General features: G+C 38.3%; 1 protein-coding gene across 13 annotated transcripts in view; it reads right to left on the reverse strand.

Moving 5' to 3' along the window:
* Positions 1–26,332, reverse strand: part of ADAM32 (ADAM metallopeptidase domain 32) — a 182,315-nt gene that overhangs the window by 81,154 nt on the left and 74,829 nt on the right. For all 13 annotated transcript variants that reach the window (XR_007402624.1, XR_003130885.3, XR_007402626.1 and 10 more), the window contains one exon: positions 8,892–9,069. Coding sequence is in view for 9 of the 13 variants with exons in the window: in XM_025434901.3 (XP_025290686.1) it covers positions 8,892–9,069 (178 nt within the window). In the remaining 4 variants the exon portion in view is untranslated. The remainder of the gene's footprint in view (positions 1–8,891; positions 9,070–26,332) is intronic.

Raw genomic sequence — 26,332 nt, forward strand, 5'->3', positions numbered from 1 at the left:
CTGGACCGGGAAAAGCTCGAAGAGGCTCTGGCAGTAGCTCCGTGAAGGGGGCTGCGCTGCCGGAGCGCGAATCCAACAGCACAGGTCCCGGAGCACTGGGCGCCGGAACAGAGCCCAGGATCCGGCCTCCTCCCGGGACAGGCAGAGGCCGGGAGGGCCCAGGACAGCAAGGACGCTCCTGCCCCGAGCTGAGCAGATCAGCGGCCCCGCCCCCGGAGCATCCAGGCCCTGCAGATGCAGAACTCCGTAGTTACTGTGGGGGCTGAATCCAGGTTACCAGAGCTGGCCCCGCCACTGGGGTTGTTTCTCCTGGGGCCTCACGGGGTAAACAACCCCCACTGGCAGGGGGCAGAGCAGCTTCCCCAAGTGCTAACACCTGAAAATCACAACACGCCCCTCCCCCAGAAGACCAACTAGACGGAGAAGTTCCAGGGGAAGTCAAGGGACTAAAAGTATACAGAATCAGAAGACACTCCCCCGTGGTTTTTTCTTTTCTTTTCTTTTCTTTTTTTTTTTTTTTGCTTTTTGATTTCTGTTTACTTCCCCCACCCATTTTTTTCTTTCTTTTTCTTCTGTTTTTTCTTTTTTTCTTCCTTTTTTTTCTCTTTTCTTTCCTTCTTTCCCTCCTCTCTTTTTCTCCTTTTCCCAATACAACTTGTTTTTGGCCACTCTGCACTGAGCAAAAACTAGAAGGAAAACCTCACCTCAAAAGAAAGAATCAGAAACAGTCCTCTCTCCCACAGAGTTACAAAATCTGGATTACAATTCAATGTCAGAAAGCCAATTCAGAAGCACTATTATACAGCTACTGGTGGCTCTAGAAAAAAGCATAAAGGACTCAAGAGACTTCATGACTGCAGAATTTAGATCCAATAAGGCAGAAATTAAAAATCAATTGAATGAGATGCAATCCAAACTAGAAGTCCTAACGACAAGGGTTAACAAGGTGGAAGAACGAGTGAGTGACATAGAAGACAAGTTGATGGCAAAGAGGGAAACTGAGGAAAAAAGAGACAATTAAAAGACCATGAAGATAGATTAAGGGAAATAAACAACAGCCTGAGGAAGAAAAACCTATGTTTAATTGGGGTTCCTGAGGGCGCCGAAAGGGACTGAGGGCCAGAATATGTATTTGAACAAATCATAGCTGAAAACTTTCCTAATCTGGGAAGGGAAACAGGCATTCAGATCCAGGAAATAGAGAGATCCCCCCCTAAAATCAATAAAAACCGTTCAACATCTCGACATTTAATAGTGAAGCTTGCAAATTCTAAAGATAAAGAGAAGATCCTTAAAGCAGCAAGAGACAAGAAATCCCTGACTTTTATGGGGAGGAGTATTAGGGTAACAGCAGACCTCTCCACAGAGACCTGACCTGGCAGGCCAGAAAGGGCTGGCAGGATATATTCAGGGTCCTAAATGAGAAGAACATGCAACCAAGAATACTTTATCCAGCAAGGCTCTCATTCAAAATGTAAGGAGAGATAAAGAGCTTCCAAGACAGGCAGCAACTAAAAGAATATGTGACCTCCAAACCAGCTCTGCAAGAAATTTTAAGGGGGACTCTTAAAATTCCCCTTTAAGAAGAAGTTCAGTGGAACAGTCCACAAAAACAAGGACTGAATAGTTATCATGATGACACTAAATTCATATCTCTCAATAGTAACTCTGAATGTGAACGGGCTTAATGACCCCATCAAAAGGCGCAGGGTTTCAGACTGGATAAAAAAGCAGGACCCATCTATTTGCTGTCTACAAGAGACTCATTTTAGACAGAGGGACACCTACAGCCTGAAAATAAAAGGTTGGAGAACCATTTACCATTCGAATGGTCCTCAAAAGAAAGCAGGGGTAGCCATCCTTATATCAGATAAACTAAAATTTACCACAAAGACTGTAGTGAGAGATGAAGAGGGACACTATATCATACTTAAAGGATCTATCCAACAAAAGGACTTAACAATCATCAATGTATATGCCCCGAATGTGAGAGCTGCCAAATATTTAAATCAATAACCAAAGTGAAGAAATAATTAGATAATAATACACTTACACTTGGTGACTTCAATCTAGCTCTTTCTATACTCGATAGGTCTTCTAAGCACAACATCTCCAAAGAAACGAGAGCTTTAAATGATACACTGGACCAGATGGAATTCACAGATATCTACAGAACTTTACATCCAAACTCAACTGAATACACATTCTTCTCAAGTGCACATGGAACTTTCTCCAGAATAGACCACATACTGGGTCACAAATCAGGTCTGAACCGATACCAAAATATTGGGATCGTCCCCTGCATATTCTCAGACCATAATGCCTTGAAATTAGAACTAAATCACAACAAGAAGTTTGGAAGGACCTCAAACACATGGAGGTTAAGGACCAGCCTGCTAAAAGATGAAAGGGTCAAGCAGGAAATTAAGGGAGAATTAAAAAGATTCATGGAAACTAATGAGAATGAAGATACAACTGTTCAAAATCTTTGGGATGCAGCAAAAGCAGTCCTAAGGGGGAAATACATCGCAATACAAGCATCCATTCAAAAACTGGAAAGAACTCAAATACAAAAGCTAACCTTACACATAAAGGAGCTAGAGAAAAAACAGCAAATAGATCCTACACCCAGCAGAAGAAGAGAGTTAATTAACATTCGAGCAGAACTCAACGAAATCAAGACCAGAAGAACTGTGGAACAGATCAACAAAACCAGGAGTTGGTTCTTTGAAAGAATTGATAAGATCGATAAACCATTAGCCAGCCTTATTAAAAAGAAGAGAGAGAAGACTCAAATTAATAAAATCATGAATGAGAAAGGAGAGATCACTACCAACACCAAGGAAATACAAATGATTTTAAAAACATATTATGAACAGCTATACGCCAATAAATTAGGCAATCTAGAAGAAATGGACGCATTCCTGGAAAGCCACAAACTACCAAAACTGGAACAGGAAGAAATAGAAAACCTGAACAGGCCAATAACCAGGGAGGAAATTGAAGCAGTCATCAAAAACCTCCCAAGACACAAAAGTCCAGGGCCAGATGGCTTCCCAGGGGAATTCTATCAAACGTTTAAAGAAGAAACCATACCTATTCTACTAAAGCTGTTTGGAAAGATAGAAAGAGATGGAGTACTTCCAAATTCGTTCTATGAGGCCAGGATCACCTTAATTCCAAAACCAGCCAAAGACCCCACCAAAAAGGAGAATTATAGACCAATATCCCTGATGAACATGGATGCAAAAATTCTCAACAAGATACTGGCCAATAGGATCCAACAGTACATTAAGAATATTATTCACCAGACCAAGTAGGATTTATCCCTGGGACACAAGGCTGGTTCAACACTCGTAAAACAATCAATGTGATTCATCATATCAGCAAGAGAAAAACCAAGAACCATATGATCCTCTCATTAGATGCAGAGAAAGCATTTGACAAAATACAGCATCCATTCCTGATCAAAACTCTTCAGAGTGTAGAGATAGAGGGAACATTCCTCAACATCTTAAAAGCCATCTATGAAAAGCCCACAGCAAATATCATTCTCAATGGGGAAGCACTGGGAGCCTTTCCCCTAAGAGCAGGAACAAGACAGGGATGTCCACTCTCACCACTGCTATTCAACATAGTACTGGAAGTCCTAGCCTCAGCAATCAGACAACAAAAAGACATTAAAGGCATTCAAATTGGCAAAGAAGAAGTCAAACTCTCCCTCTTTGCCGATGACATGATACTCTACATAGAAAACGCAAAAGCCTCCACCCCAAGATTGCTAGAACTCATACAGCAATTTGGTAGCGTGGCAGGATACAAAATCAATGCCCAGAAATCAATGGCATTTCTATACACTAACAATGAGACTGAAGAAAGAGAAATTAAGGAGTCAACCCATTTACAATTGCACCCAAAAGCATAAGATACCTAGGAATAAACCTAACCAAAGAGGTAAAGCATCTATACCCTCAAAACTATAGAACACTTCTGAAAGAAATTGAGGAAGACACAAAGAGATGGAAAAATATTCCATGCTCATGGATTGGCAGAATTAATATTGTGAAAATGTCAGTGTTACCCAGGGCAATATACACGTTTAATGCAATCCCTATCAAAATACCATGGACTTTCTTCAGAGAGTTGGAACAAATTATTTTAAGTTTTGTGTGGCATCAGAAAAGACCCCGAATAGCCAGGGGAATTTTAAAAAAGAAAACCATATCTGGGGGCATCACAATGCCAGATTTCAGGTTGTACTACAAAGCTGTGGTCATCAAGACAGTGTGGTACTAGCACCGAAACAGACACATAGATCAATGGAACAGAATAGAGAACCCAGAAGTGGATCCTGAACTTTATGGTCAACTAATATTCGATAAAGGAGGAAAGACTATCCATTGGAAGAAAGACAGTCTCTTCAATAAATGGTGCTGGGAAAATTGGACATCCACATGCAGAAGAATGAAACTAGACCACTCTCTTTCACCATACACAAGGATAAACTCAAAATGGATGAAAGATCTAAATGTGAGACAAGATTCCATCAAAATCCTAGAGAAGAACACAGGCAACACCCTTTTTGAACTGGGCCACAGTAACTTCTTGCAAGATACATCCATGAAGGCAAAAGAAACAAAAGCAAAAATGAACTATTGGGACTTCATCAAGATAAGAAGCTTTTGCACAGCAAAGGATACAGTCAACAAAACTAAAAGACAACCTACAGAATGGGAGAAGATATTTGCAAATGACGTATCAGATAAAGGGCTAGTTTCCAAGATCTATAAAGAACTTATTAAACTCAACAGCAAAGAAACAAACAATCCAATCATGAAATGGGCAAAAGACATGAAGAGAAATCTCACAGAGGAAGACATAGACATAGACATGGCCAACACGCACATGAGAAAATGCTCTGCATCACTTGCCATCAGGGAAATACAAATTAAAACCACAATGAGATACCATCTCACACCAGTGAGAATGGGGACAATTAACAAGGCAGGAAACCACAAATGTTGGAGAGGATGTGGGAAAAAGGGAACCCTCTTACACTGTTGGTGGGAATGTGAACTGGTGCAGCCACTCTGGAAAACTGTGTGGAGGTTCCTTAAAGAGTTAAAAATAGATCTGCCCTACGACCCAGCAATTGCACACTGCTGGGGATTTACCCCAAAGATACAGATGCAATGAAACGCCGGGACACCTGCACCCTGATGTTTCTAGCAGCAATGTCCACAATAGCCAAACTGTGGAAGGAGCCTCAGTGTCCATCGAAAGATGAATGGATAAAGAAGATGCGGTTTATGTATACAATGGAATATTACTCAGCCATTAGAAACGACAAATACCCACCATTTGCTTCAACGTGGATGGAACTGGAGGGTATTATGCTGAGTGAAGGAAGTCGATCGAAGAAGGACAAACATTATATGTTCTCATTCATTTGGGGAATATAAATAATAGTGAAAGAGAATATAAGGGAAGGGAGAAGAAATGTGTGGGAAATATCAGAAAGGGAGACAGAGCATGGAGACTCCTAACTCTGGAAGGCGAACTACGGGTGGTGGAAGGGGAGGAGGGCGGGGGTGGGGGTGAATGGGTGACGGGCACTGGGGGGGCACTTGACGGGATGAGCACTGGGTGTTATTCTGTATGTTGGTAAATTGAACACCAATAAAAAATAAATTTATTAAAAAAAAAGACAAAAAAGTTTTCTGCACAGCAAAGGAAACAGCTCACAGAAGATATTTGCAATGACATATCAGATAAAGAGCTAGTATCCAAGATCTATAAAGAATTTATCACACTCAACACCCAAGAAACAATCCAGTCAAGAAATGGGCAAAAGACATGAACAAACATTTCTTCAAAGAAGATCTATCTACACATGGCCAACAGGCACATGAAAAAATGCTCCACATCACTTGCCATCAGGAAATAACAAATCAAAACCATAATGAGATATCACTTTACACAGGTGAGAATGGTTAAAATTAATACGACAAGAAACAACAAATGACAGCGAGGATGTGGAGAAGGGATGTGCAAGCTGGTATGCCACTCTGGAAAACAGTCTAGAGGTTCCTCAAAGAGTTAAAAATAGAGCTACCTATGACCCAGCAATTGCACTACTGGGTATTTATCCCAAAGATACAGATGTAGTGAAATGATGGGACACCTGCACCTCAATGTTCATAGCAAGAATGTCCACAATAGCCAAACTGTGGAAGGAGCTGAGATAGCTGAAATGTCTTCCAACAGATGAATGGATAAAGAAGATGTATAGAAGTATAGATATAAAGATGTATAGATGTAAAGAAGATATATATATATAGATATATATATGTGAGTGTATATATATATCTATACACACACACACACAATGGAATATTACTCAGTCATCAGAAAGGATGAATACCTACCATTTGCTTCAATATGGATGGAACTCTAGGGTATTATGCTAAGTGTAATAAGTCAATCGGGGAAAGACAATAATCATATGATTTCACTCATATGTGGAATATAAGAAATAATATAAAGCACTATAAGGGAAGTAGGGAAAACTGGGGAAAATTAGAGAGGAAGACAAACTATGAGAGACTCAAATCTGGGAAACAAACTGAGGGTTGCTGAAGGGGAGGTGAGTGGGTGGATGGGGTAACTGAGTGACAGGCATTAAGGAGGGCAGTGATGTGATGAGCATAGGTATTAAAGTACATGTTGGCAAACTGAATTTAAATTTTAAAAATTTTATTTTTTCAAAAGAATTTTTTAAAAAGTACTGAGTAACGGAGCCCTTTCCTACTCATTCTATGAGTTCAGAATTGCCTTGATGCTTAAATCAGAAAATATCTCAAGAAAAAAAACTGATTGCAAATACAATTCCCTTGTGCTGTAATTCCAACAAAATATTAGCAAATTAAATCTAGCAATATATATACAGAATTACCCAAGTGAAGCTAATGTCAGAATGCATGGTTGGGTTAGTATTCAAAAACCAATGAATAAAATACACTCATATTAATTCTTAAAAGGAGAAAACTCATTTGATTAGCTCATAGACACCAAAATAAGACATAGGACAAAATACAACACTAATTCTTGATTTGAGACACTCATCTATCTAGAAATAGAAAAGAACTTCCTCAACATGAGAAGACCATCTGTTTACCAAAAATGTTTGTCTAACATTATATTTTAGTGGTGAAAGTCAGAAAGCTTTCCCTTCCAAAATAAAAATAAAGATCATTTTCAACATTTCTAATCAACACTAGATCCAAGATAAATTCACAAAAGTCAATTGTACTTTCTATACTAGCAATATGTAAACTATAGAAAAACTAGATGAATTACAGAAGAGCTAGAGATATATACCATAGAGATTTGGCATAAGTATGGTTACATAAATAAACAGAAAAGAATCCAGGGATAGACACAAATATATAGTAATTTATTTTCATATGAATGCTAAGGTGGTGCAATGGTGAAGAGACATTTTAACAAATACTGCTAGAAAAATTTGATATTCAAATGGAACATAATGAACCTCAACAAAATCTTCCCAAACACAAAAACACACTCAAGTGGATCATGGACTAAATGCGAATGATAATTGCAAAACTTCCCATAGAAAACACAGGAGAAAATATTCATGACCCTGAGTAGACAAAGATTTCTTAGGACACAAAAAGCATGAAAAAAATGGTCTTCATAAAAAATTTTAAAATGCCTGCTATTCAAAGATGTTAAGCAACCAAATATTATTCAGTCATAAAAAAAAACACAATAAAATCCTGACATTTGTGACAATATGGATGGACTTAGAGGGTATAATGCTAAATGAAATACATCAATCAGAGAAAGACAAATACCAAATGATCTCACTCAAATGTGCAATTTAAGAAACAAATTAACAAAAACAACAAAATGACACACAAAAAATAGAGAAAAATATGTTAGTTGCTACAGGGAAGCAGGCAGAGGAATGAAGAAAACAGATTAAAAGGATTAATAGTACACTTATTTTGACGAGCATCAAGAAATGCAGAGAACTGTTGAATCATTTTACTGTGTACCTGAAACTACTATAGCACTGTATGTTAATATATTTTAAAAGAAAGAAATTGAGAGCAAAGGAAGGGAGTGACTGAGGGAGGAACACAGAAAGGGAGGAACAAAGAAAGGAAGGAAGAAGAAAAGACAGGAAGAAGAATTAAGAGGGAGGCTTGTTCTACCAAATGGCAAAACATAATAGAAAGGCAAAGTGATTAAAACAGTGTGACATGGATACAAGTATATTCAGACCGATATATGTATCACACCCTAATATCATTTCCACCTACCTTGTAATCAAGGAAATGTACAGTATCTGCAGTATGGCTGCAAATACTGAACTGCCTAAAAGTACCACAATCTGGACCTTTTACATTCACTATATTTTCAGAGCTTCACTACCAAGTGAATAATTAAAATCACCATATGTTCAGACTGTAATATAATAGCCTTCCCTTAACATATTACTGATTCTATTGTGAAATAATACTCTAAAGGTACTTGATGGTTGACTGACCCATTAACCTCCAATAAAACATTTATAACATTTCCAAAGGTTAAAGCACAGGTTTGGAAAGATCTTATATATTTAGAACACAAGAAGAGTTCATTTTAGACTCAGCAATAATTTCTGGGAGTACATTTTATACTTGTTCAAAATCCGTCAAACTGTTAACTATATAGTATATTCTTATATGTGTTTCAAACTTGATGTCACTTAGTATAAATATTCTGCACGATACTCAGTCATTTTTAGATATGTAACATTTATGACAAAGAGATGAGCTTAAACAATAAATTCATTAATTAACTTTCCTATTTATCAGACTTACTTCCTCAGTACCACAGTCACACACTTCACCTTCCTCCACTCTGCCATTGCCACAGATTGATGTTGGAGCTGTCTGCATTTGCGGCTTATTCTGAAGACATTTGGCACCCATATTTGAAATGAAATTTTCAAAGTCACTCAAACTGCAACTGCTAAAAGTCTTCACACCACTTGATCGCCTAGAGATGAATCCATACAATGTCATTGGCAGTACACTTCTGAAAGCACAACTCTATATAAATTAATTTCAAAATGTTAAATTTAATAGGTAACAATAAATGTTTATAACCAATGCTTGGGGGTCAAATTTTTTTTGGAGGGGTGAAAATTATTCCTGAGTCGGTCATGTAATTTTAATCACTAGAATACATGACATGTACTCATTCAAATAAAATTAAGTACAATTCAATAGTAAAAATCAAACAAGTGATTAGAAAATAGGCACAGACTTGAATAGATCATTATTTAAAATAATGACCAACACAAAAATGAAAAGGTGTTCAATATCATCAAGGAATTGCAAATCAAAACCACAATAAGATATCACTGCACACCTGTTAAGATGACTATTATCATTAAAAGAAGATCAGATTTGGCAAGGATATGGAGAAATGAGAATCCTTCGTACACTGTTGGCAGGAATGTAAATTGGGGAATTTTCACTGTGGAAAACAGTAGAAGCATTCTTCACAAAATTAAAATAGAACTACCATATGATCCTGCAATCCTGAGTATATATCTGAATTATCTGAGTATATATCTGAATACTGAGTATATATCTGAAATAAATCTCAATGAGATATCTGCATTCCCATGTTCATTGCAGCATTACTCACAGCAGCAGAGATATACAAGCAATATAAATGTCCATTAACAGATGGATTTTTAAAATGTGGTATATACATGCAATGAATATTATTCAGCCTTAAAAAAAGGTAATCCTGCCATATGCAACAACATGGATGAACAATGAGGACATTATGCTAAGTGAAATAAGCCAGTTAACAGGGGACAAATACTGCATGATCTCACATATATATCTCAGATGGTCAAACTCATGGATGCAGAATTTGCACCATGTACAATGGTGGTTGCCAGGGGCTAGGAGTAGGTAGAAATGGGGAGTTAGTTATTCAATGGGCATAAAGCTTCAGTTATTCAATATGAGTATACTTTAGAAAACTGCTGTACAACATGGTACCTATAGTTAACAATCATTTATTGCACATTTAAAATTTTAAGAGAATTCCTATTACCTGCTCCTACCACAATAAAAGAATTAAGAATAGATAACTTTATCCTTATATGCATTACAAACTACATACCTAAGAGAAAATTTTATTTCTGGGCATGACTGTTAGTAAATTATTGTGTATAGAGAAAAATATTTACATATGTATAAAATGCCTTTTGCCTAGAAATGGAGAAAATGCTGTATCTATTTATGTCAACTCTCAGATATAGATCAACAATTCTTCAAATTTCTCTTCTATTCCCTCAGTCTTTCCCCTGATCATTATAAAATTAAGAATCACTCCCTTTGAAAGTTTGAATCTATTTCAATGTGTTTTCAGTATTTGTTCACAGGTTTGTACTATTTATATATAATGTACTATATATATATATATATACTATATATATATATGATACTATATATATATCATATTGTATGATAGATGATTCATTAAGTAGTAAGTTGTTTGAGGCAGGAACTTTATCATCTTTATTGTTGATATTACTTATTACAAGCACAGTACTTAGCAAACAATTTTTTATTGATTCTTCATAATAACAAAAAACTTTTTTAAAGATTTATTTATTTATTCATGAGAGACAGAGAGAAAGAGAGGCAGAGACATAGGCAGAAGGAGAAGTAGACTCCTCATAGGGACTCCGATGTGAGACTTGATCCCGGATCCTGGGATCAGGCCCTGAGCCGAAGGTAAATAAATGCTCAACCGCTGAGCCACCCAGTGGTTTCTTTTAACAAAAAACTTTTATTAAATAGACTATACTGTACTTAGTCTTGAGCTTATTCACAGATCTCAGAGAAACGGTATATTAATCAGCATTTTATATCATTATGTCCACATACCACTAATAAAGATAACTTCACAGAATATTTCCCTGAGTTACTTTTAATATGTAGTAAAAGTCTATCAGACAAGGAGGAAATTGACATTTATTGAGCACCTATTATTAGCCAGATATTTTATATACTTGAAAATTTAATCCTCACTACACATCAGGGATGTATGGTCACCAACTTTCTCTAGAAATTGAGCTAAAGTTCGGAAAAGCTAAAACCTCACAAAATTCATTCAGTTTGTAAATCAGCAGGATCAGCATTCACACACAGTTGTTTACGACTACAAGTTCAGGTATTTTTTACCCCAAAATTCTTCTTTGAATATTACATAGTAAAATATTTACTATTAAATATTAATATATTTTTTACTATAAACCATAAGCTTTGATCATCTTAAAAATGAAATTGAAAGGTGTGGAAAATTTTAATTGAAAACTATATTTTGGCTCTGGAAATGATTTTTAGTCAACTATATGTAATCTCTTTTTGCTCCCTAAAACAGCAGTTCTTAAGAACACGTGTTCCCAAAGATTACTTGTAATTAGTTATATGGAGGTTTTTTTCCATTTATTTTGTTGCAATTTTACACTTTGAATTCTAATGCTATATTAGCTTGGTTCCCAAATTGTTTTATAAAAGCTTACCCAGCCTAAGTTCTGGGTTCAGAGACAGAAAAATTAAGTGATAGAAAAAAGTAAAGGTATTTTCCCATTGGAAATGGAAAATGCTCTCTACCATTTTTTTTTTTTTTTAGGTTAAGCCTAGCTCTTGACAGCATTTTGAAAAAAAAGTTTATCTTCTCCACTACTTCATTTTCTATTTTCCTTTCAGAGCCTTTCTCTCTTCTACATTTCCCCCCCTAAATTCCATGTTCTCATTATTCTTGTATCTCCTCCTAGGTTTTCCCTACTCCTTAAATAAGAGATAAAGAAGATGTGGTTTATGTATACAATGGAATATTACTCAGCTATTAGAAATGACAAATACCCACCATTTGCTTCAACGTGGATGGAACTGGAGGGTATTATGCTGAGTGAAGTAAGTCAGTCGGAGAAGGACAAACATTATATGTTCTCATTCATTTGGGGAATATAAATAATAGTGAAAGGGAAAATAAGGGAAGGGAGAAGAAATGTGTGGGAAATATCAGAAAGGGAGACAGAACGTAAAGACTGCTAACTCTGGGAAACGAACTAGGGGTGGTAGAAGGGGAGGAGGGCGGGGGGTGGGAGTGAATGGGTGACGGGCACTGGGTGTTATTCTGTATGTTAGTAAATTGAACACCAATAAAAATAAAAAATAAAAAAATAAAAAAATAAAAAGAAAAAAAAAATTAAAAAAAAAAAAGAGATAACAGCACAATGATAAATAACTTTGATGTAACTTTATTACGTCTCCACAAATAATGTATAATGTACAATGTAGCTATCATGATCTCATTTTTTCAGATGAGAAAACTAAGAGAAAAAGTAACAAACAAGTGGAAGATTCTAAAGCCCATGTTCCCCCTCAATGTATTTCATTCTGAAAAATGGTATATCTTCCTCTTTAAGAAAAAAGAGAGAGATTTTATTTATTTATTCACGAGACCGAGAGAGAGAGGCAGGGACATAGGCAGGAGAAGCAGGCTCCCTGCAGGGAGCCTGATGCCAGACTCAATCCTGGGACCCCAGGATCATGCCCTGAGCCAAAGGCAGACAGTCAACCACTGAGCCACCCAGGAGTCCCATATATCCTCTTTTTCAATCAAACTTCCATACTTTAATGAAATTGGTCTTAGCAAGGAATGAAAAAAAGCAATATTAATAAAATAATTCAATTTCATTAAATAACTGATAACCTCATGTTCCTTCCAAATATTTTTGCCTTGTTGTAAAATGATGCAGCCAGACAGGAGAGCAAATCTTGCCTTGAGTTTTCCCTAGCTTTCTACATTAATAGCTCTTGCCATGTTCTATGCCCCTTTCCTCTATCCACTTTTGAATTCATTTGTGTGTGCAGACTATCCTAAAAGTGAGAGTTTAAGACACAAGCAACCCACATTTAAAAAGCAGATATAAATTAGAGCATCAAAATAATATACCATAGGATTGCTGAATTATTAGAATTTTGTTCAAATGTATGCTAATGTTCTCTTGCTACATGCTACAAGTTAGTTCTAATGATTAACTGTCTTCTATACGAAGTCAGTATGGAGGGACACCTGAGTGGCTCAGCAGTTAAGCACCTGCCTTCAGCCCAGGGCGTGATCCTGGAGTCCCGGGATCAAGTCCCAAATCAAGCTCCCTGCATGGAGCCTGCTTCTCTCCCTGCCTATGTCTCTGCCTCTCTCTCTTTCTGTGTCTCTCATGAATAAATAAATAAAATCTTAAAAAGAAAAAAAAAGCAGCATGGAATACAGAAAATACCAAAGCTCTGGGTTAGAAAAATTTGTTAACTAGTACCAACTTTGTGACTTAGGAGGTTTTAAATGAAGTTATTTAACTCTCAGTTTTCTCATCTACAAAACAGGGATAACAATACCTATCCACTTCATAGGACTGTTGTGAGGATTAAATATTTTTTAAAAAGAGCCTAATTGAACTCTCTCTAGCTTATTTTAGGTGCCCAATAAAATCATCGGTAACATTACTTGACAACAGGTGAGGTTTGGCCATTAATTAACTATGTATCCAATATAGAGTCATTTAGGCTTACTGTACTCCAGAGACTTTAAAAGACACACACATTAAATAGAAATAATAATATTTTCTTACTTACAGTCATCCTTTAAAAATTACATAAAATCATGTATGAGATATATTGTGGAAATACAAAATTTTGTAAAAGTAAGGTAACGCTTCCCCCTATACACAAGAGTTTTATAAGAAATTAAGAATATGTATAAAACATTTTAAATATTATAAAGCACCAGACAAATCTAAAAGTTTATTAACACAGATTCTAAAGTCAGAATGCCTGGGTTCAAAATTCAGGTTTACTACAAACTAGCTACCTGATAATGGATAATTATCTTTTGTGTAACAATTTCTAATCTATACAAATGGAAATTATGAGACTTCCATACAGAGATATTGTGAAAGTCAAGTGAGTTAATATATGAAATTGTTTGGGAAGAATTCTAACACATAGTAAATATAAGGTATATATGATATTATTTTTTTTCATTTGTTTTTATTGAACTTTGATTGGCCAACATATAGTATAACACCCAGTGCTTATCCCATCAAGTACCCTCCTCAGTGATTGTCACCCAGTTACCCAATCCCCCACGAACCTCCTCTTCCACAACCCATTGTTCGTTTTCCCAGAGTTAGGAGTCTTTCATGGTTTGTCTCCCTAATTTTTCCAACTCAGTCCCCTCCTTTCCCTTATAATCCATTTCACTATTTCTTATATACCCATATGAGTGAAACCACATGATGATTGTCCTTCTCTGGTTGACTTACTTCACTCAGCATAATACCCTCCAGTTCCACCCATGTTGAAGCAAATCGTGGGTATTCATCCTTTTTGATGGCTAAGTAATATTCCATTGTGTGTGTGTGTGTGTGTGTGTGTGTGTGTGTATCACATCTTCTTTATCCATTCATCTGTCAAAGGACACTGTGGCTCCTTCCACAGTTTGGCTATTGTGGACATTGCTGCTATGAGCATTGGGGTGCAGGTGTCCTGGCCTTCCACTACATCTGTATCTTTGGGGTAAAAATACCCACTAGCACAATTGCTAGGTCATAGGGTAGCTCTATTTTTAACTCTTTGAGGAACCTCCACACAGTTTTCCAGAGTGGCTGCACCAGTGCACATTCCCACCAACAGTGCAAGAGGGTCCCCCTTTCTCCACATCCTCTCCAACATTTGTTGTTTCTTGCCTTGTTAAATTTTCACCATTCTCACTGGTGTGAGGTGGTATCTCATTGTGGCTTTGATTATATTTCCCTAACAGCAAGTGATGTGAGGCATTTTCTCATGTGCTTGTTGGCCATGTCTATGTCTTCTTTAGTGAAATTTCTATTCATGTCTTTTGCCCATTTCATGATTGGATTGTTTGTTTCTTTGCTGTTGAGTTTAATAAGTTCTTTATAGATCTAGGATACTAGCCCTTTATCTGATATGTCATCTGCAAATATCTTTATCCATTCTGTAAGTTATCTTTTGGTTTTGTTGACTGTTTATTTTGCTGTGCAGAAGCTTTTTATCCTGATTAAGACCCAATAGTTCATTTTTGCTGTTCTTTCCCTTGCCTTCATGATGTATTTTGCATGAAGTTACTGTGGCCAAGTTCAAAAAGGTTGTTGCCTGTGTTCTCCTCTAGGATTTTGATGGATTCTTGTCTAACATTTAAATCTTTCATCATTTTGAGTTTATCTTTGTGTATGGTGTAAGAGAATGATCTAGTTTCATTCTTCTACATGTGGCTGTACAATTTTTCCAACACCATTTATTGAAGAGACTTTCTTTTTTCTAGTGGATAGTCTTTCCTGCTTTGTCAAATATTAGCTGACCATATAGTTGAGGGCTCATTTCTGGTTCTCTGTTCCATTGATCTATGTGTCTATTTTTGTGCCAGTACCACACTGTCTTGATGATTACTGCCTTGTAATACAGCTTGAAACCTGGCATTGTGATGCCCCCAGCATTGGTTTTCTATTTCAACACTCCTCTGGCTATTTGGGGTCTTTTCTGATTCCATACAAACCTTAAGATTATTTGTTCCAATTTTTTGAAGAAGGTCCATGGTATTTTGATAGGGCTTCCACTGAATGTGTAAATTGCCCTGGGTAGCATTGACATTTTCACAGTATTTATTCTTTCAATCCATAAGCAGGGAATGTTTTCCCATCTCTTTGTGTCTTCCTCAATTTCTTTCAGAAGTGTTCTGCAGTTTTTATTCCTAGGTATCTTATGCTTTTGGGTGCAATTGTAAATGGGATTGACTCCTTAATTTCTCTTTCTTCAGTCTCGTTTTTAGTATGCAGAAATGCCACTGATTTCTGGGCATTGATTTTGTAACCTGCCACATTGCTGAATTGCTGTATGAGTTCTAGCAATCTTTAGGTGGAATATTTTGGATTTTCTATATACAGTATTACATCATCTGTGAAGAGGGAGGGTTTGACTTCTTCTTTGCCAATTTGAATGCCTTTTATTTCTTTTTGTTTTCTGATTGTTGAGGCTAGGACTTCTAGTACTATGTTGAATAGCAGTGGTGAGAGTGGACATACCTGTTTTGTTTCTGATCTTAGGGGAAAGGCTCTCAGTTTTTCCCCATTGAGAATGATATTTGCTGTGGGCTTTTCGTAAATGACTTTTAAGATATTGAGGAATGTTCCCGCTATCTCTACACTTTGAAGAGTTTTAATCAGGAATGGATGCTGTATTTTGTCAAATGCTTTCTCTGTATCTATTGAAAAGATCATATGGTTCTTGTTTTTTCTCTTGTTGATGTGATCTATCACATTGATTGTTTTATGAATGCTGAACTGCCCTTGCATCCCAGGAATAAACCCCACTTGGTCATGGTGAATAATCTTCTTAATGTACTGCTGGATCCTATTAGCTAGTATCTTGGTGAGAATTTTTGCATCTGTGTTCGTGAGGGATGTTGGTCTATAATTCTTTTCGGTGGGGTCTTTCTCTGGTTTTGGAATCAAGGTAATGCTGGCTTCATAAAATGAATGTGGAAGTATTCTCTCCCTTTCTATCCTTTGAAACAGTTTTAGTAGAATAGGTATTATGTCTTCTTAAATGTATGACAGAATTCCACTGGGAAGACATCTGGCCCTGGACTTTTGTGTCTTGGGAGGTTTTTGATGACTGCTTCAATTTCCTCCCTGGCTATTGGCCTGTTCAGGTTTTCTATTTCTTCCTGTTCAAGTTTTGGTAATTTGTGGTTTCACAGAAATGCATCCATATCTTCTAGATTGCTTAATTTGCTGGCATATAGCTGCTCATTACACATTTTTACAATTGTATTTCCTTGGTATTGGTTGTGATCTCTCCTCTTTCATTCATGATTTTATTAATTTGAGTCTTAATAAGGCTGGCTAGGGGTTTATCTATCTCATTATTCTTTCAAAGAACCAACTCCTGTTTTTGTTGATCTGTTCTGCAGTTCTTCTAGTCTTTATTTCATTGAGTTCTGATCAAATCATTATTATGTCTCTTCTTCTGCTTGGTGGAGGTTTTAGTTGCTGTTCTTTCTCCAGTTCCTTTAGGTGCAAGGTTAGCTTGTGTATTTGAGTTTTTTCCAATATTTTGAGACATGCTTGTATTGCAATGTATTTCCCTCTTACGACTGCTTTTGCTGTATCCCAGAGATTCTGAATGCTTGTATCTTCATTTTATTATTCAATTATTCAAGTTTCCATGAATCTTTTTAATTCTTCTCTAATTTCCTGGCTGACTCATTCATCTTTTAATAGGATGCTCTTTAACTTCCATGTGTTTGAGTTTCTTCCAAATTTCTTCTTGTGATTGAGTTCTAGTTTCAAAGCATTTGGTCTGAAAATATGCAGGGGACAATTCCAATCTTTTGCTATCAGTTGAGATCAGCATGTGGTCTATTCTGGAGAAAGTTCCATGTGCCTTGAGAAGAATGTGTATTCAATTGCATTCAGATGGAAAGTTCTGTATATATCTGTGAAATCTATGTGGTCCAGTGGATCACTTAAGGCCTTTGTTTCTTTGGTGATGTTCTGCTTAGAAGACCTGTCATTTGCTGAAAGTGCCATGTTGATGTTTCCCACTATTATTATATTATTATCCAAGTCTCTCTCTACTTTGGTTATTAATTGATTGATATACTTGGCAGCTCCCACATTAGGGGCATAAATATTCACGACTGTTAGGTCTTCTTGTTGGATGAACCCTTTAAGTATGATATAGTGTCCCTCTTCATCTCTTACTACAGTTTTGGGATAAACTTTAATTTATCTGATTTGAGGATTGCTACCCCAGCCTTCTTTTGAGGTCCATTTGAATGGTGGATGGTTCTCCACCCCTTCATTTTCAGGCTGGAGGTGTCCTTAGGTCTAAAATGAGTCTCTTATAGACAGCATATAGATGGGTCTTGCTCGTTTATCCAGTCTGATACTCTGGGGCTTTTGATGAGATCATTTGGCCTATTCATGTTCAGAGCAACTATTGAAAGATATGAATTTTGTGTCACTGTATTACCAATTCATTCCGTTTTGTGGATTGTTTCTTTGCACTCCCTCTTTCTTTTATAGAGTGCCCCTTAATCTTTCTTGAAGAGCCAGTTTGGTGGTCACATATTCTTTCAGTTTCTGCCTGTCCTGGAAGCTCTTTATCTCTCCTTTGTTCTGAATGACAACCTTGGTGGATAAAGTATTCTTGGCTGCAGTTTCTTTTCATTTAGTACCCTGTATATATCATGCCATTCCTTCTGGCCTACCATGTCTCTGTGGAGAGGTCTGCTGTTAATCTGATATTTCTCCCCATATATGTTAATAATCTCTTGTCTCATGCTGCTTTAAGAATTTTCTCTTTATCTTTGAAATTTGCAAGTTTCACTACTACATGTCAAGGTGTTGAACAGTTTTTATTGATTTTCTGGGGGGGGGGTCCTATCTTTTGGATCTGAATGCCTGTTTCCTTCCCCAGATTTGGGAAGTTCTCAGCTATGATTTGCTCAATTATACTTTGTGGTTCTCTCTCTCTCTCTCTCTCTCTCTCTCTCTCTCTCTCAGCTTCTTCTGGAATCCCAATCATATATTCTTCCTTCTCAAGCTATCATTTATTTCCCTAAGCCTTTCCTCATGGGCTCTTAATTGTGTTTCTCTTTTTTCCTGTTTCCTTCTGTACTATCAACATGTCTTCTATGTCACTCTTCCACTTCATTAACCCTAGCAGTTAGAACATCCAGATTGGATTGCATCTCATTTAATCTATTTTTAATTTCGGTCTGATTAATCTCAATTCTGCAGTAACAAAGTGTTTAGAGTCTTTTATGCTTTTTTCCAGAGCCACCAGTAGCTTTATAATTGTACATCTGAATTTAATTTCTGACATTGTATTTAAATCCAAATTCTGACATTGTATTTATATCCAAATTCTATAACTCTGTCAGAGACCAGAAAATAAAAGAAAAAGAATAGAACAAAATAAAACAAAAGGACCACTAAAGTAAAAAACAAATTTTGAAACAAAGTAGTGAAAATAAAAATGTGAGAAACCAAAAATAAAGAAAAGAGCAAAAAGTAAGAGGAAAGAGAGAAAAAAATAAAGTGGGAGGGATGGTGGTGGTGAGGAAGTGGTAGTGGAGAGAGAATGTGGTCTAAATGAGGTGTCCTAGAGGGTGATCCTCTTGGTTCTGAGTATATTTTGTTCTGTATGTTAAAAGATGCTCAATCCCAAATTGATATAAACCAGCAATACTTATAGAAAGCCCCAACATTGACTACCAAAACATGTAAACAAGATAAAAGAGGGGGGGCAGAATGGGAAGAGAGACTGTAATCTCACAGAATAAACCAACATGGTGTTCCACTTTGTTCTGGGTGTATGTTGGTCATGTTTTAGAAGGTACTAACTTCCACCATTGTAATACAAAATGAGGCAGAAAAAAACAAAAACCCATGTCTCATATATCTACCAAAATTAAACTGAATATGTTGAAAGGAATCCAGAAGTGAAAAGTATACCTAAGACATGTAATTGTACAAATATGAAAGTCAAAAAGGAAAAAAACCTTAAAAAATGAAGAGCTGGTAAAATATATTGTAGTTAAGGTGAGAAGAGAAAAAATATTGGAAATTTTTAGTCTGATAAAAAAAAAAACAAGTCGTAATGGAAAAAGAAAAAAAAAAGGATGCTCTAGTTCTATATACTAATTTCCCTCAGTCCTGGAGTTTCCAGCGCTGCCTGGTCAATAAACTTGTTCTTCCCCTGTTCTTCCAGCTGGTCTTCTGGGGGAGGGGCCTGCTGTCCTGATTCTCAGTTGTCTGTGCCTGGGTGGGGATGCCCTGCCCCTTGACAGGTACCAGGCTTCATATGAGCTGTTCATCCCATGAGCCCTTTGTTCCCTAAATGCCCCACCTCACCCAGTCACAAGGTGAAACAAAGAGGAAAAACAAATCTGGCAGCGGCCAGATCTCCAGCTCTAGAGTCGAGGTCCCCGTGAGTTAACTAACCACAGCTCCCAGTTCACACTGACCTAGATGCTTCCAGGGGCAGGTGCTGGTGCACTGATCTGCACAGCTTACGGGGGCGCACCCAGCAGCAGGAGAGTTCTCACTTTCCTGTGCCCTCCCCACTTCCACCTGTCCCAGGGGCAATGCAGGATTGCCAGATGTGCTCCATCTCTTTACCAATACTGGACCTCAGTTTGTGGTTAGCTTCCCCTTGGGGCCCCTCCTCTTATACTGACTCTGGGAATCTTGAGGCTTCACTGCCCCTCCTCTGTTACTGCCCGATTTCCCTGCTAAGCACTTTTCTGTCAGGGAAAGCTCCAGTGCAGATTTTTAAAGCTCCCATTTCTCCAGGGCTGAGTTTTCCTGCCCCACAGGCTTTCCCAGCTCTGCTTTAGCCCAGCTAGTCACGTTTCCCCTCCTCCACTTTATTCTTTTTTTCTTTTTCTGCCTTCCTACCTTGTTAGAAGTGAAAACTTTTCTCTCTGTAGCATTCCAGCTGTTTTCTCTTTAAATCTCAGGTCAAATTTGTAGGTGTTCAGGATGTTTCGAAAATTATCTAGGTAAGTTAGTGGAATCAGGTGAGTTGAAGACTCCTACCCTTCTGCTATCTTGTCCCTCCCTCCCTATATATGATATACTTATTATCATTAGTAGTGGATTCTGGGTGACCTACATGAAATATTTCATAGCATATTTGAAAATAATTGGCCAAATGGACAATAGTCACAGTTTTTTTTTTCTTTTTTTTGTCCCGCGCGGCCGCGCCCTTTCGGAGGAGGGTGAACAGCCAGTGTGGGTCCCAGGCTCAGGGCATAGGAGTCCTCCCCTCTGGGACTGAGCCTGTTAGAGAACCTAGAGTGGAAGAAGGCGGTGACCGCTCGCCTTTGGGGATTATGGGGGTGCGCCTGGGGCTTGGGGCGCACCGTTCTGGGGAAAACGGAAAACTTCAGCGCTGTCCCTAGGCGGAGATCGCTTTGGAGAGCCTGGGATCAGTAGAAGTGTCGGCGCCACGGGGTGGAACCTGGGCCCCCCACCCCATTTGAATTCTCAAATTCTTCATATATCTATATACATTGTATATTTGATTTAATAAACATTATAACATATACTTTATTATATATTTAACTTAATAAAACTATATCTTATGTGTGCAAAAACATGTATATACATATAAAATATTGTTTTATATATACATTTAGATCTAATTTGTAATGAAATATGTATTTATATAAATATGTATGTTAGAGTTTGAGCTGTATGAAAAGAGCATATTTTCAAAAATTAATGCCTAATTTTCACTTTTAACTTTTCATTTTTCTTCAATTATGAATAGGTCACACTTAACACAGTCTTTTTGATGTGGGAAACAAAAGCAAAAGAAACTTAAATTAAAATCTTACAGCTTGCAGCCCACTAATAGATCCCTGAAACATGCAGAGCATGATCTTCTTCAAGGAACTTGTGGCTACCTTATTACCTTTATGTTCAAAAGCAACCTTATCTCCAGATCCCTTGGAGACTTGCTCTATCCCTCACCCTCACTAATTAAAAAGTTTACAATCCGTCACTCCTCACAATCCCAATATAGCTATTTCTGCCCACAGGTCCTGTCCCATGAATAGGGAAGGGGTTTGGAAATAGATAGGAGGCCTCTGACTCCCCTTCCCAGGCTCTGGGATTATTCCTGGCAGGTGGTGATGCTGACACAGAGCTGCACAAGAGATAAGGTGACAAACCAAGATTGCACAAGGATCTCAAGGCCAAAAGCTCCCCAGTCAGTTCTCAATAAAAGACCCACTAAAAGTCCTCAATGGCAACCCATTCAGGATCCTTCTGAGTCTAGAGAGCTTTTTCTTTCCTTTCTGTTCTCTTAATAAACTTTCAGTTCACTTCACCCTTTTGTGTCTGCAAGATTCATTCTTCAACTCCGTGAGATAAGAACCCTGCAATCGTGTGACATCTTCGCACAAATAGAAAAATGTAGAACACTACATTAAGTTAAGATGGCAGAGGAGTAGGGGGCCCTAAGCTTGCCTCATCCCTCAAACACAGCTAAATTATCAAATTCAGAACACCAAGAAATAAATCTGAGGTCTGACAGAACAAAACTGCAAGTCTACAAGTAGAAAAGCAACCATCTCTGGAAGATAGGAGGTACAGAGAGTTGATGTGGGGGGAGATAATAATTGTGTGTACTGCAGAAGGGAGAGAGTCCTGCTTGCAGGAACTACTACAAAAAATTATAAGCAGTGGAGCACAAAATCTGAAATTTGAGATGTTTACCATTTCCAAGGTTGTGCCTGGCTTAAAGGTGCTTAGACGGAGAAGTAGGGCAGAAACCCAGGAGTGGACAGCATGGTCTGAGGATTCATTCCCTGGGTTATAAGAACAGGTGGCACGGGAGTCCTACACTGTTTTCAGGCATAGGAGCAGGGTCTCTGGCAGAGGGCAGCAAGCCTAAGTGCCCACTCTCTGCTCCAAGTTGCCATAAACTCTGAACTGCTGCAGCAAGCATGCCTCCCCAGAGGATGAGTGCAGGTCCACACCAGAGGAGTCCCTAAAATTTGGAGCTTTGAAACCCAGTCACACACCAGAGATAAAATAGCTCAGACACAGGCAGGGTGAAGGCAGGGATCTGAGGGAAGCCAAGCACACAAGGCTGATTGTTCTTCTGTGAGGGCTTCCTAAAGAGTAGGGAGCATGAAATCTCAGCACTGGGGCTAGAGACTGGGGCAGGGGCAGCCATTTTCATTCTGCCCATGAGCTCTGAAAGCCTTCAGAGAGCAAAACAGAGCCACCTAGTGGAGGCCAGAGCTATACACACACACACACACACACACACACACACACACACACACACACACTCTGGAGAGGCATTCCCACTAGGGCAAGTCCACCTGAGAACCACGGCAATAGGCTCCTCCCCAGAAAACCAGCACACTTTGCAATCACCAAGTCTACTGATCATAGAGTGCTACAGAGCTTCAGCTCTAAGGGAAATAGGATCTAGCTTCCTTTTTATTTTTATTTTTTATTATTTTTTTCATTTTTAATTCCTCTTTTATTTTTTATTGTTTTTAAATTCTTTCATATGTATTTTGTATTTTTATATTTTTTGTTTATTTATTTATTTTTGATCAAGCTTTTTCTAACAAGTAGACCAAAGCATACCTAAGAAATAATTTTTTGTGTTGTTTTGGGTTTTTTTTTCTTTTCCTACTTTTCTCTTCTGGACAAAATGACAAAATTCACCCCAAAAGAAAGAACAGGAAGTAGAACTTATGGTCAGATATTTTAATCCAGATATAAATAAGATTTCTGAACTAGAGAGTATCAGGATATATTCAATGTGTTGATTGGGAAACATGTGCAGCCAAGAATACTTTATCCAGCAAGGTTGTCATTAGAATAAAAGGAGGGATATAGAGTTTCCCAGACAAACAAAAACTAAAGGAGTTCATGACCACTAAACCATCCCTGTAAGAAATATGACAGGGGACACTTTGAATGACCGTAAGCAACAAAGACTAGAAAGGACCAGAGAACATCACCAGAAACACCAACTCTATAGGTAACACAATGGCACTAAACTCACATCTTTCAATAATCACTCTGAATGCAAATGGACTAAATGCTCAAGTCAGAAGACTTGATTAAAAGGATGGATTAAAACACACACACACACAAAGCAAACAAAAACAAAAAAACCCCAAAGATCCAACTATATGCTCCCTACAAGAGACTCGTTTTAGACCTAAAGACACCAGCAGATTGAAAATGGGAGATGGAGAACCATCCATCATGCAAAGGACATCAAAAGAAAGCCAGGAGGAGTTAAGGCGGTAGAGAAATAGGGGGACGCTGGACTTTGCTTGTTCCTCAAACAGAGCTGTATGAGGTCAGATCACTTAGAACACCCAGAAAATTGATCTGAGGATTGGAAAAAGGATCTCAACAGCTGGAAGGAGACAGCTGTCAGCTGTGAGGTGCATGGAAGTGAATTGGGGGAGAGAAAAATTGCCTTGCCACAAAGGCAAGGGAACCCTTTTCAAGCAAGAGAGAGAGAAGGAGTTAAGAGTGTGGCCTTGGGTTTCACACAAGAAGAAAACTTCACAGACCACAGGCTAGGGGGCCAGGGGAACAGAGGGTAGTAGAGTTTTTGCAAACAGTATGTGGAGCTCAGTCTCTCTGGTTTTGAAAGTGTATGACTTTTGCCAGAGCAGAACTATGGCATATGCTTCAGGGGGAGAAGGAGGGTGCTGGCCAGAGAGTACACAAAGTGGTTTAGGGGTTTCCTAGGTCGCTTTGGGAGAGATTGTTCCCCTTTCTGGAGCACATTTGGAAAAGGGTATATTGCCTGTCCCACAGATGCCAGCAAACAGCCTTTCATCTGCAGGGGACAAAGGCACATGCAGAGGGTAGATAACCTGGTCTCTGCTTTTCCTGGTGCCACACCATAAATTCTGTGCACCGTGCAAATGTGGGACTGTTTTTTCAGGGAAAAAAGGCACTAATCAGAGTACAGTGAGGCTCTAATTTGAAGAAAGGAGCAGATCCGTGTAATGCTGGCTCCTTTAAGATTTGGAGTTTTGAATCCCAGCTGAATGCCAAAAATAAAACACAGGAAAGTTGTTTTGCCAGGTGGACTAATGACCCTCGCTTTTCTGTGAGGGTTTCCTGAATAATGGGATGTGTGAAATATCATTTCCGGGTATGAGAAAGTAGGGTAGCACCATTTCACCTTCCCCACCAACACAGTTGCACTTCAGAGAACAATTCAGCAGCCCCCCGTGGAAGTAGAAGCCACTTACAGCAAAACCTGCCCCCCCTGTGCTTGGCAAATACATTTTCACTGGGACAGGACTGACTGAGCCAGCACAGCAGGCCTCTGCCCCAGAAGAGCAACACAGACAGGACACCACATGGACCAATTCTACTGATCCTACAGTGCTTCAAAGCATCCCCTTCAATTCTGGCTGAAATAGGACCAGGCTGTGGGTTTGGTTTTATTTTTCCTTTTTCTTATTCCTCCCCCCCACCCCCTTCTTTCTTTTCTTTCTTTGGAATCAGGCTCATAGTTCTTTGTTTGTGACCACTAAACCAGCTCTCCAAAAAATATTACAGGAGACCCTTTGAACAGGAAAAAGAGACCAAAAGTAACAAAGTCTAGAAGGAACAGAGAAAATAGAAAGGAATAGTGACTTTACAGGTAATATAATACCACTAAATCCACATCTTTCAACAATTACTCTGAATGTAAATGGACTAAATGTTCCAAATAAAACACATAAGGTATCAGAATGGATTTAAAAAAAAAAAAAAAACCCATTGATAACCTGCTTACAAGAGACTTTTTTTTTTTTTTTTTTTTGGATTCCTAGTGTCAACTGTTTGCTCAGGGCTGAGTGTCTCGTCGCCCTAAAACACCAACAGCACTGCACTCTTGGCTAGCCAACGTCCTCCCCTTAGGGGACCCCTCCAGGGAGTCCCCTGGGGCCTGCGTTCTCAGTTCTCCACCTGAGCTGCGGCCCATTCCTGCCAAAGCCCTCCGCAGGGGACCCCCCTCCACGCTTCCTGCTTTAGCACCAGGCTCCGAGAACTCTGCATAGACAAGCAAAGGGAGAGGTCACGTGTATCCTGAAGCGGGTGGAGGCAGCATCGGCAATTGAAGGAAACCTCGTGGAACACGAAGAGACTCATTTTAGACCTCAAAACACCTCCAGATTGAAAATGAGGAGGTGGGAAACCATTTATCATGCTAATGGACATCGAAGAAAGCTAGAATACCCATATTTTTATCAGACAAACTAGATTTTAAACCACAGACTGTAATAAGAGATGAAGAAGGGCACTATATAATAATAAAGGGGTTATCCAACAAGAAGATCTAACAATTGTAAATATTTATGCCTCCAACTTGGGAGCAGCCAAATATATAATTCAATTAATAACAAACTTAAAGAAACTCACTGATAATAATACAATATGACTGGGGGACTTTAACACCCCACTCACAGCAATGCACAGATAATTTAAAGATCAAGATCTAAGGGAAGAATTGAAAACAAGGTCTTTAAATGACTCACTGAACCAGATGAACTTAACAGATTTTTTCAGAGAACTTCATCCTAAAGCAGCAGAATACATATTCTTTTCGAGTGCACATGGAATATTCTCTAGAATGGATCACATCCTGGG

Source organism: Canis lupus, chromosome 16 (genome assembly GCF_003254725.2).
Source record: "Canis lupus dingo isolate Sandy chromosome 16, ASM325472v2, whole genome shotgun sequence".
NCBI classification, from domain to species: Eukaryota; Metazoa; Chordata; class Mammalia; order Carnivora; family Canidae; genus Canis; species Canis lupus.